The following is a 12,921-nucleotide window of genomic DNA, read 5'->3' on the forward strand; positions in this document are numbered from 1 at the left end:
CAGAAGTTAGAACGTGATGACAAAACCACAAACTGTGTACTATCTCATTAATTCTGTTTCTAGGGAGGTGGTCCATCACAACTCGGAGGTGACCTCGGTGACTCTGTCACTGCAGTGAAGCCTAATAATGGCCATCTCTCCTACCCAGAGATCTCTGCTGTCCCACAACACATCAATAGCAAGCCTTCGACTGAAGAATTTGAGAACGTTATTCAGTCCATGGCACAGGTATGGCATTTGTAAAACACAGGAAGAAACGGAGCTGGTTGTTTGCTGCTTTGAGTTCAGTTAAGCCATTCTGACCTGAGATCAGATTCTAAAAATGTCTTCTAAATCCTGACAGTTTTCTGAAAAAGCAATGTTTCTATGTCAGTCGTTCTTCGATTTTTCAAAAATAGCAGACCTACAAGCTCGTAGCGCGCCACTCGGTGGCGCGCTATGAGCTTGTAGATCTGCTACTTTTTCAATAGCTAAAGCATAACATAATGCTAACACCAAAAGTGGTTCCTGTTCAGACTGGGTTAAGTTAACAGTGATGAACTTGACATAATACATTTTTTTTAAATCAATGGCAAGCCTTCGGCTGAAGAATTTGACAATGTTATTCAGTCCATGGCACAGGTATGACACTTGTAAAACACAGGAAGAAACTGAGCTGGTTGTTTGCTGCTTTGAGTTCAGTTAAGTTAACAGTGATGAACTTGACATAATAACGTTCTTGAAAGTTGATAAGTCTGACGCCAGATTTATCATCCGTGTTTTTAAAATAATTTTAGAAAATCCAACATCTCAATTGTGAAAGCCTCTTGGTGACCTTGAGCAAAGACTTTCAAAGTTGAGACTTCCATTTTGCTTGCTCTGCACATCTCTCCTGAGGTGCTTGCCTATTACTTTGACGCTGCAGTAAGGCCATGAATGGCTAAGTAACTGTGTGTGTGTGTGTGTGTGTGTGTGTGTGTGTGTTTTCAGTTAGGTATTATACTTCAGCAGTCATTCTCAACTGAAAAGAAGTGGGACAATAAAATACCTCACAGTGCAATGTTTGTTGGGAGTAAAATAGCGACACGTTGTGAGCTTGTAGAAAAAAAGCTGTCCAAATACAGACACGTTTACTAAGTCTATAGGCTTTCTAAAGTCACAACCTGAAGTATAGTATACCTGATGTACCAAATCTGAGCACTTTGAACTTAAGATGTAAGATGTGGGTCATTGACTGATTCCCCAAAATAAGGAACAAAGTTCCTTATCAGTTAAATCAAGGACACGTCTATTAGTTAACAAATAAGGGATATTATGTCTGTGTGTGTGTGTGTGTGTGTGTGTGTGTGTGTGTGTGTGTGTGTGTGTGTGTGTGTGTGTGTGTGTGTGTGTGTGTGTGTGTGTGTGTGTGTGTGTGTGTGTGTGTGTGTGTGTGTGTGTGTGTGTGTGTGTGTGTGTGTGTGTGTGTTTCACCAATCTAATCATTATACTGTAAATCATCAAATCTCCATTACAATTTCCCGGAACAGTTCTTGAAATAAAACTAATTTCATAATGTGTGTGTGCTGCAGGGACGCTATGTGACGCATGTCGACCTTGTCAAACCGGTGTCGGGCGGTCTGGGCTTCAGCGTGGTAGGATTGAAGAGCGAGCACCGCGGCGAGCTTGGGATCTTCATACAGGAAATCCAGCCAGGAAGTGTGGCTTACTGGTAAGGAAACATCAAGAATATAGAGCTGCAGAATGTATGGAAACACCAAACCCCAAGAATATAGAGCTGCAGAATGTATCGAAACACCAAACCCCAAGAATATAGAGCTGCAGAATGTATCGAAAAACACCAAACCTCAAGAATATAGAGCTGCAGAATGTATGGAAACACCAAACCCCAAGAATATAGAGCTGCAGAATGTATCGAAACACCAAACCCCAAGAATATAGAGCTGCAGAATGTATGGAAACACCAAACCCCAAGAATATAGAGCTGCAGAATGTATCGAAACACCAAACCCCAAGAATATAGAGCTGCAGAATGTATGGAAACACCAAACCCCAAGAATATAGAGCTGCAGAATGTATCGAAACACCAAACCCCAAGAATATAGAGCTGCAGAATGTATGGAAACACCAAACCCCAAGAATATAGAGCTGCAGAATGTATCGAAACACCAAACCTCAAGAATATAGAGCTGCAGAATGTATGGAAACACCAAACATCAAGAATATAGAGCTGCAGAATGTATGGAAACACCAAACATCAAGAATATAGAGCTGCAGAATGTATGGAAACACCAAACATCAAGAATATAGAGCTGCAGAATGTATCGAAACACCAAACATCAAGAATATAGAGCTGCAGAATGTATGGAAACACCAAACCTCAAGAATATAGAGCTGCAGAATGTATGGAAACACCAAACCCCAAGAATATAGAGCTGCAGAATGTATCGAAACACCAAACCCCAAGAATATAGAGCTGCAGAATGTATGGAAACACCAAACATCAAGAATATAGAGCTGCAGAATGTATCGAAACACCAAACCTCAAGAATATAGAGCTGCAGAATGTATCGAAACACCAAACATCAAGAATATAGAGCTGCAGAATGTATCGAAACACCAAACATCAAGAATATAGAGCTGCAGAATGTATCGAAACACCAAACCTCAAGAATATAGAGCTGCAGAATGTATCGAAACACCAAACCTCAAGAATATAGAGCTGCAGAATGTATCGAAACACCAAACATCAAGAATATAGAGCTGCAGAATGTATCGAAACACCAAACCTCAAGAATATAGAGCTGCAGAATGTATCGAAACACCAAACCTCAAGAATATAGAGCTGCAGAATGTATGGAAACACCAAACATCAAGAATATAGAGCTGCAGAATGTATCGAAACACCAAACCCCAAGAATATAGAGCTGCAGAATGTATCGAAACACCAAACATCAAGAATATAGAGCTGCAGAATGTATGGAAACACCAAACCCCAAGAATATAGAGCTGCAGAATGTATCGAAACACCAAACATCAAGAATATAGAGCTGCAGAATGTATCGAAACACCAAACCCCAAGAATATAGAGCTGCAGAATGTATCGAAACACCAAACCTCAAGAATATAGAGCTGCAGAATGTATCGAAACACCAAACCCCAAGAATATAGAGCTGCAGAATGTATCGAAACACCAAACCCCAAGAATATAGAGCTGCAGAATGTATGGAAACACCAAACATCAAGAATATAGAGCTGCAGAATGTATCGAAACACCAAACCCCAAGAATATAGAGCTGCAGAATGTATCGAAACACCAAACCCCAAGAATATAGAGCTGCAGAATGTATCGAAACACCAAACCTCAAGAATATAGAGCTGCAGAATGTATCGAAACACCAAACATCAAGAATATAGAGCTGCAGAATGTATGGAAACACCAAACATCAAGAATATAGAGCTGCAGAATGTATGGAAACACCAAACATCAAGAATATAGAGCTGCAGAATGTATCGAAACACCAAACCCCAAGAATATAGAGCTGCAGAATGTATCGAAACACCAAACATCAAGAATATAGAGCTGCAGAATGTATGGAAACACCAAACCCCAAGAATATAGAGCTGCAGAATGTATGGAAACACCAAACCCCAAGAATATAGAGCTGCAGAAACACCAAACATCCCAAAACAAAGACGGAAGTGTCACCACAACGCTCCGTTCTTTAGTTTATTGGCAGTTAGAATATAGCTTGTTCGTGACAAAAACGCAGAATTTTTATTACATTATTAACAGGGTTGGATTTGTTTAGATCAAGTTATTTCTGGGTGTACTCCTCTTTGGAAGTCCTAGGATCACTCACAGGTTGGGGAAGATCAATCGCTCTCTATCGAAACAATGAATACATGTACAATACATGTGAAAATACGTCAGTCAATATATATTGTTTGCATATATATTATTGATTCCAAATTTCCATCTGATTTAATATTTCATTTTTGAAAATACATATTTCACATTTTATTAATTTAACTTGCAAATAAAACCATGAAAAAATATTAATTCCACACTGGGCACTGGCCTGGGAAGAATCATTTTCTTTTGCACTTTGTTGTTACTGGAGTGGTGTTTTGACGGCAACCAGAATTGAACCATGGCTTAGATAGATGATTCCTAATGCTGCACAGCCTTTTTCTCTGTTCTCCTTCTTTTTACTTTCTCCGCCACGGGCCAGTGTAATAACTGGATGGGGGCACACTACAAATCCTGAACCTATGTACCTATACAGAGCTCCATAGTCCATACTTGGCGTGTGGGTAGATTTAAGCAGATCTTCAAGTGATGCTGTGGTCAGAATTAGTGTCATGGCATTTTGTGTTGGACATGTGACATTACAATACCTCTGTAAACCGTGTTTCCATCCAAAATATACTTATTCTTTATAATTTATCCAAACTAACCTGATATAAAATAGAGCCCTGAACGGTGCAAGACCTCTGGGTCTGGTGCCAATCCAATCTCTTTGTGAGAGTCCTAGACCGCCGGCTATCGATATTTTGACTTACATTTTGAAAAATATAGATTTGATTAAAGGTTTCTATTGCAAAACATTTAATTAGAATGTATCCATCCACGTAAGCCCTATTGAAAATGACAAAAAAATAGAAGCTCTAAGACTAAATAATGTCCGATACATCGGGGTGAAAACATGGAAACATCCATTCACTGAATGCTGTCTTCTCAATAGAGGGTATGCGTGTGACATCCTCGTACCTGGAAGTTATGCGGGAATGCCCACTGAGTGGCAAAAAACTACTTTCTGGCCTTGACAGCCCATTCATCCAAACAGAAACGTCCTGTCTGATTGCATTAAACAATGTTAAACTCACCAACATTGCAGCTGTACTAAAAGCTTGAATTATCCTCTCTCTATCTGCAAAGTTTCTTTTTCATAAAAATCCACCATAGAAACGTTATGAGCTACTTTCTGTCAAGAAATGCCCTGCATTTGATTATTTTTCAGAGTTTGGAAGTGCTTGTTTTGAATAACGAGCGCTTCCAAACTCCAACACTTCATGCTGCTCAATGTTTTGCCACTCAGTCTAGATGAGGGGGGCGTGTCCTGATGGGAAAATCATGCATGTGTTGTGCATACTCTCTATACAGTGATGGGAAGCTGAAGGAAGCGGACCAGATCTTGGCTATAAACGGCCAGCCCCTGGACCAGACGGTGACCCACCAGCAGGCCATCGGCATCCTGCAGAAGGCCTCGGAGAGGGTAGACCTCACGGTGGCCAGGGGACCCATACCCCAACTGGCCACCCCTGTGGTATCGCGCACCCCCTCTGCTGCCAGCACCCTGTCTGCAAACTCCAGCGCCGTAAGAAGAACGCATACCTATCTCTCTCTCCGGTGGCAATTTAGCCCATTAAGAACCTGAGGGCCGATTCCACAAATGCCTTCTAAATCAATAGAGTTTCTAAATCAATCGTTCAATTGTCCTCTGGGGGTGCCTGTTGAACTTTGTGTTAAAAAATTTAAAATCACTTTAAAATAAATCTGTGACTACTTAAAAGGTACGGACAAACGGAAAATCGCTGGCACTGGGCGAATTAAATAAATATTTACTCTGGCAGTGAATGACATAATGGGTTAATGTGGCTAAACCCAAGAATGCACGCACAGTCGCACACGCACGCACGCACACACGCACAGTCCCGCGCACACACACACAGAGAGGCACGGAAGCATGCATGCACAGCAGTTTTTGTGTACCTTCTGGGGCCACAAATGGTAATGGTCACACATGCTCGATATAACATATGCCACATTAAACACTGAGGCTTGTGTTTGTGTGCATAATATGCACACACCTACACACACTCAGGTGCCATTCCCCGGGTGGCATCTCTGTGGTGTTGCGCTCCAGTGAGGGGAAAATGCATGTATGTAGGACCCACGCCTCAGATCATTACCAGTGCAGCAGAGATCCGTCCCTGACCTGCCTTTAGATTCACTGATACCGGATGAATGACTGCTGCTATTGGGGCGACATGTTATATGTTCATCAAAGAACCTGCTGACTGCATGGAGTAGTGAGGCGGAAAAGGACTTCCCACATTTATACCGTATACAACAAATGTATTAAATGTTACCTTGTATAGCACTTTTTTGAAACAAGGCTACAAATTGCTTTCCAAAAACACCGTTATCGTGAAAGAGATTAAAATTGTATAAAAAGATAAACAAAAGTGAAAGCCGAAGGCATAAAGAACTTTAAAAAGGCCTTGCCATTGAGCCTTGGAGGTCTGCAGGCAGGCCGCTCCTGGCTATAATGAGGCGAGTTTTAGGAACAAACAAAAGCAGGTCATATCTGGGATCTCAGACTCCTCAGGATGGTTCACACGGGCAGCATATTGATAAGGTAACCACTAGGAGCCTGGCCTCAAAAGGCTTTCAAATTCATCTGTACAATTGTGAATCAAAAACTCCGAAACTCACAGGCAACCGGTCAAAAGAAACAAAGATGGGTTTAATATGGTTGCATTTCGTAGCTGGTTAACAGTTTAGTCACTACTATGTTAACCAGGTTTGTGGCTGTCAGCATGACATTCTCTAGGTCAGCAAATTATAAGAAAGGCTGCTTCTCAGCTGCAGGACGCATGATTGTGCAACCCTTGTCATTTGTGCCATCATGTCACATTGTCATTTCCCATTTATCACCAATTATTGGTACCAAGAAAGAGTCCCCCTCCTAGCCATCGACTCAAAGAAACTCAAACTACTTCATATCCCATCACACAAATTATTCTATTCTTTTACAATGTGAGTGTGAACTACCTAACTTGGTGTCAGTGTTACACCTGAAGCAACATTGAAATATTTAGATGTATTGCTTTGTCTGTCTTTCATGTGAACCCAGTGGCAGCATGTGGAGACCATTGAACTGGTCAACGACGGCACGGGGCTGGGCTTCGGCATCGTGGGTGGAAAGACCACTGGCGTTATCGTCAAGACCATCCTTCCTGGAGGCATCGCTGATCAGGTACCTAGATGGCCGCATATATGTCCTGTCAGTTCAGCCTTGCCAGGAACATTACCGAGTAGGAAAACATCGGAAAGTTATGCTGAACTCAATTGACAAAAATAAATAAAGAAAGAAAATGGATTGTTCATTCAGGCCTCATGGTGCTGCATTTGGTGACAATAATCTAAGCTGGCTAAGTGCTTTTCACTTAAGGGTAACTTTGCTTTAAATGGGATGCATATTTAAAACAACATTGCTAAAATAGCTTAGGGTGCAATGAAGAAGAAGACATTGTGATTTGAATACGCCAGAGGCCCCTCCCTAGGCAAGAAATGATCACCCGCGCAGAATGAAATAGGACTATGTATTATACGAGTAGTGTGTGTATTACCCTGTGAGACGTATGCCTGATTTACACATGTTTGCATGCTGTGTCACGCACTGAAAATAGTAGATCTGCAAGCTCACAATGTGCTGTGCTCATGTGCTGCGTGCTTGTAGATCTGCAACATTTGGTGTGTTACACCAGCATGCAACACACGTGTAAATCAGGTGTTACACACATGCACAAGGGAGCCAAACTCTGACTCCCTACGTGAGGCAACCTAATTGTTTGCACGTTTGCCCGTAACAAAAATAGCAGACCTACAAGCTCGTAGCTACTGTAACTGTAACACGGTTTGTTCTGCTCCAGGACGGCCGCCTGCACAGCGGCGACCACATCCTGAGGATTGGCGACACGGACCTGTACGGCATGGGCAGTGACCAGGTGGCACAGGTCCTCAGACAGTGTGGCAACAGGGTGAGGCTGGTCGTCACCAGGGGTCCCGCGGACGAGGGGATCTCCGCCACCGTCGTTTCATCCTCGGTGCTGCCCACGGTCAGCGAGCAACAGGTGGGCACATAGATGGTCTCGTTGTGAGCACATGAGCACATAGATGTGCCTTCGATAACGAGAACGAGTGACCTCGCAACGTGGCTAATGCCTCCCCCATATACTGTATATATTGAGTTCAATGGACAGGTGGCGCGATCTTGTGAGGTTTGTCGCTGTTACTTTCATTGGTGTGACATCAGAATTCTCTTTCTGTATCCACCTTATTCTTGGCGCCATTGCCCTTTTCTGCTGCTTCATTCTAAAATGGCGCTTCCCTTCTTTTTCCAGTGATTTCCACATAACTCAGAGACGGTCGTCACATAAGTTATACTTATGTCTGAGTTGTATTGGACATGAAGTTCCGTCTTCCAGTTCCTTGCCTTGTGTTGTCAGGTGTAGAATGAAGGGGTACTTAGAATAGTGGGTTACGTCGTCAGCTGTTAGTCAGCCTTTGGAGAGCACTGACAGCACTAAATGTTGGCAAACAACAATTTTGTGGCCGTTGTCAAATCTGTGCACCATTTCCATCCAAATGCATCGCAGTGACTCATATTATACCCCGTCATCCTCACGCACGGCGGCTACATTTTGTCCGTGTCTCACACGGTCAGCGTGCACATTAATCATAGTGTTTGAAGATAATACAAAGTATTAGGGGGTTGAGCGCTGGTGGCCATTTGTAGGATTTAGGGAACTCAACATGCAGGCTTATCTTTGTGGCACCATTCTCTTAGTCACACATTCCTGCTGCTTAGTTGGCAGTGGGTGGTGGCTTGATGTTTGCTCAGCGATTAATTGCGTTAATCAAAACATGCGTAAAACTTGAAAACGCCACTTTTGTTAACCACTTTGAATCCCGGCATCCATATTGTGGGGGTACCATTAGCCAAAAATAGACACACTTGTGAGCTTATAGATCTGCTATTTTTACGGGGAGGAGACCACGTGGCAGACCAAGGACCAGATGAGAGGATTATATCTCCAAACTGGCCTGGGAACGCCTCGGGATCTCCCCCAGGAGGAAGTTACTAATGTTGCTCCAGAAAGGAAAATCTGGAAATCTCACATGGAACTGTTACCTCCGTGACCCGATTACGGATAAGCGGTTGAAGATGGATGGATGGAGATCGAGTGTGGACGGAAAAGTCCATAGCCAACTCGGGTCCAGTGTATGATGAAGGACAATCTTTTTTTGGGGGCGATAAACGTTAACGACTTACCACAATCCCATCCCTACTTGCAGCCATAGGCTTATCTTTTTGGCACCGTTCTTTTTTCAGTCACACCGTGTTCCTGTGGCTTGGCAGTGGCCTGACGTTGGCTCACCTTACCTGTATCACTGTTTCTACAGAGCTATGAGGAGGAAGAAGACGCCGAGGCCTTTGAAGTGAGGCTCACCAAGAACACCCAGGGGCTGGGGATCACTATCGCAGGCTATGTGGGAGACAAAAATTCAGGTGAGAGTCGCTATATTTTGTCTTTAATAACAATTTGGCAAATGGTTGTGTGTAAGCACCTGCCATGTGGTTATGCACTTTTTTTTAATTCACAATCGAGAGTTATTCAGTATAACCTCCATTTCTGTGTGGAAAAATAATCAATCCAACTAGATTATGACTGAAATTAATTCAATCAAATTAAATGTCATGAGCCTTTGCATAAGAAATTGGGCCTCAGCATTAATTATCACCGTTCTGCAGCGGCATATCAAACGTGATTCATGTATTGCCCAGTGTAATTTTTTACGAAAGCCAACCACTGTGGTGACACTTCCTTCTCTCTTCCATGGATGTTAGCGATATCTCCTATAACCCATTTTGGGCGGGGAAGGTGTTTCAAGCATTATGTTATGCTTTAGCTATTTAAAAATAGCAGATCTACAAGCACAGCGCAGCTTGTAGGTCTGCTATTTTTTGAAAAATCCTGAAAATCCTGAAAATCCTTTCAGAGCAAACGTTTTTAACTAGCTTCTGGGGGGGGGGGGGGGGGGGGGAACAACATATTTCCAGATGGGGGTCGATGGCCAAATACAGATAATTCTGGGGGTCCTTGACAGAAAAAAGGAGCACCACTGACATAGAAACATGAGGTTTTTCAGAAAACTGTTCGAATCGGCCTCAGGTCTAAATGGGTTAATAGATATACGGTACCTTTATTTTTTTCCACTTCTCAGAGCCCTCCGGCATCTTTGTTAAGAGCATAACTAAAGACAGTGCTGTTGAGCAGGATGGCCGAATCCACGTGGGAGACCAGATCATAGCTGTAAGTACTTCTCTTCTACTCCATTTAATTAAAACTTCTCTTCATTTACTGGCATGAGGTAAATTGCTCAATCTGTGCTTTATCCCATTTATATTAGAGATTAAATGTATTAATTTAGACAACGGGGGTGGATTATATAAGAGTCTGATCGTTATACTCTTAGGCACTTGGGGATGAAGTCTTAAACTTCACTACTGCAAGTCTGCAACACATCTGTGAGGAAGTTAAACTCTTACGTGTTGTGCCAGAGTTAACTTGACTTGACTTCTGTCTCGAGTTTGACTTAAAGTGCAACTAAATATTTATGCTGCGTTTTCAAAAAAATCTTGCAAAGTCTTAATTTTACCTAGGGGATTACCAAAAGTCTGTGTTCTACAAATCAAGTGAAATTACATTGGTAATGTGTTGCAGGAATGGAACTTAAAAAACACTGTTAACTGTTAACGAAGTCTGAATTATTCAAATGCGGGAGGCTTATTGCTCTCCAGAATTATTTAAATAAACAAGTGGCTGCCAAAGGAGATTGGGGGGATACACATGCACGTTGCACGGTGCACCCTTCCACCCTTCCATGTTAATTACCATTGAGAATCAAACCAATTACACTTATGCTAATCGTGTGTATTTGTTGACTGCCAATTCAGTGCTTTGACTCTGTCACTCTAATCCCTATGCCATTGGTTCTCAAACTTTGTCATGTCAAGGAACCCCCCCAAATTAATGTATTTGACCGCATACCCGCATAATATTTCTGTTGTTAAAATGTAAAACATTAATACCGTTAATAACAATAATAATAATATCATTCAAAATATCTTTTCTGGGGACCAAGGGTCCTTGAGGGGGTACATATATATATATTAGGGCTGTCAATCGATTAAAATATTTAATCTGATTAATCGCATGATTGTCCATAGTTAACTGTGATTAATCGCAAATTAAACATGTTTTCTAAGTTTTCTAATTGTGTAGACTTAAATTAACTTAAGTAATGCAGCTGTTTAACAATTATTCAACTCTTCAGTGTAAAATTGCCATGCATCTCTCAACCATTCTGTCAAACTTCACAGTGCGTTAATCACGCGTTAAAAAAAATAGTGCCGTTAAAAGGATTGTGAGTTAACTAGTTAATAGTGCGTTAACTTTGACAGCCCTAATATATATATACATGACAGAAAAATAATTAAACACTGCCCCATATATGCACATGGTTTGCTGCCCCCCTGCAGGTGGACGGTGTGAACATCCAGGGCTACACCAACCAGCAGGCGGTGGAGGTTCTGCGACACACGGGGCAGACGGTGCACCTCAAGCTGGTTCGCAGAGGCTTCCAGCCGGAGGAGGTCCCTCCTCCTCCGCTGGCCCCCAGCGACACCAGCGGCCTCCCCGCCTACACCACCAGCACCACCACCATCCCCAGTGCCACCAGCCTCCCCGCCTACACCACCACCACGATCCCCAGCGCCACCACTGTCGTCGTCCTCAGGGAATTGGAGAGGACTGGCAGCCAAGGTTATTATAGTTTTACGTTTTTCATTCGTTTGTTTGGTTTATTAATAAGCGCTAGCCACTTCTACATCTGTGTGTGTGTGTGTGTGAGTGTGACTGAGTATGGCATAAACAGCTGCAACTAATTACACTAATGTAAGAGAGAGGGAGAGAGACAGCAGCAGCCTGTCTGGTCCTTGGTCAACAGTATTTGGGGTGTGAGGCTTTGCTTACTTTCTCTTAGTTGTAGTTGTAAAGTCTACACTGCGGGCAGTGGGAAGAGTGCTCAAGGTAGTGAGGACGAGTCCCAAAATGTAGGCCACTGTCCTTGTTTAATCACTGATCTGTCAAGAGCTGAAGAGCACCATTACCTGATGCAGGAATTTTGACCTCTAAAGACATGAGTGATGCTGTGTTGTGGGGTAGCTGTGGAAAGCCCTGAAGCCATGCATGCATAGTGATCTGTCTGTCTGTGTCCGTTTGTCTGTCTGTCTCTCTGTCTCTGTCTCTGTCTCTGTCTCTGTCTCTGTCTCTGTCTCTGTCTCTCTCTCCCCAATATTTTGCTGTAAAGCTGGCAAATGCATTAGTGCACTATTAGTGGCTTTACTCTTTCTGTATTGCTCATCTCTCTTACTGTGATTTTATAGAGCACATTGTGAAATATTTTGCTGTAAGACTGCATTAGTGCACTACTGGCTACTAGTGGCTGCATCCATTCAGCAACTAGTCTGTCTGTCTGGCTGCTTGCTTGCCTCTCTTTTTTTGGGGTGGCTGGGTACCCCACAATTACAGCGAAACGCACCACCCACCCTCAGTGGGGCCCTGAAATGTTGTCTAGCCCGGGGACCCTTGCGAAGATAAATCCGGCCCTGTTTGTAGTAGTGGGCTGACATCCAAGTTGTTTTTTTTTAACTTTTGCCTAGCTAAGCCATGACAATAAAGGCTTTTTAAAACTCAACTGAGCGGAGTGGCTTGGAATTTCTTTAAGTTGACCTTTTTTTCTCACTTGAACCACCCGACAGAGACAATATTAAACTCACTAACTGTCATGGGGATTCCATATCCGCTTCGACATTAGTTAACACCATGACTTCAATCCTTCACATGTGGGCAGGGACCTTTTTACTTGCTCTTCCCCCTCAAAAACCACAAGCGCTGCAGCTCTATAGATAGAAACCAGAGCCCTCCGCCCTGATGGGGGAGACCTTGAACTAGATGAGGTCTGTAATTGAGTCCGTAGTAAACATCAACACATAATGCAGCGGCGCTGCAGGGAAACTCATCATA

The 12,921-nt window shown here is 42.8% G+C and overlaps 1 protein-coding gene across 2 annotated transcripts in view; it reads left to right on the forward strand.

Moving 5' to 3' along the window:
* Positions 1-12,921, forward strand: part of mpdz (multiple PDZ domain crumbs cell polarity complex component) — an 85,870-nt gene that overhangs the window by 9,417 nt on the left and 63,532 nt on the right. For both annotated transcript variants that reach the window (XM_083788351.1, XM_083788352.1), the window contains exons 4-11: positions 64-228; positions 1,551-1,690; positions 5,147-5,360; positions 6,903-7,025; positions 7,702-7,902; positions 9,236-9,341; positions 10,058-10,146; positions 11,376-11,658. In XM_083788351.1, the coding sequence (XP_083644477.1) occupies positions 64-228; positions 1,551-1,690; positions 5,147-5,360; positions 6,903-7,025; positions 7,702-7,902; positions 9,236-9,341; positions 10,058-10,146; positions 11,376-11,658 (1,321 nt within the window). The remainder of the gene's footprint in view (positions 1-63; positions 229-1,550; positions 1,691-5,146; positions 5,361-6,902; positions 7,026-7,701; positions 7,903-9,235; positions 9,342-10,057; positions 10,147-11,375; positions 11,659-12,921) is intronic.

This window comes from Protomyctophum parallelum (genome assembly GCF_964188405.1).
Source record: "Protomyctophum parallelum genome assembly, chromosome: 18".
Taxonomy (NCBI): Eukaryota; Metazoa; Chordata; class Actinopteri; order Myctophiformes; family Myctophidae; genus Protomyctophum; species Protomyctophum parallelum.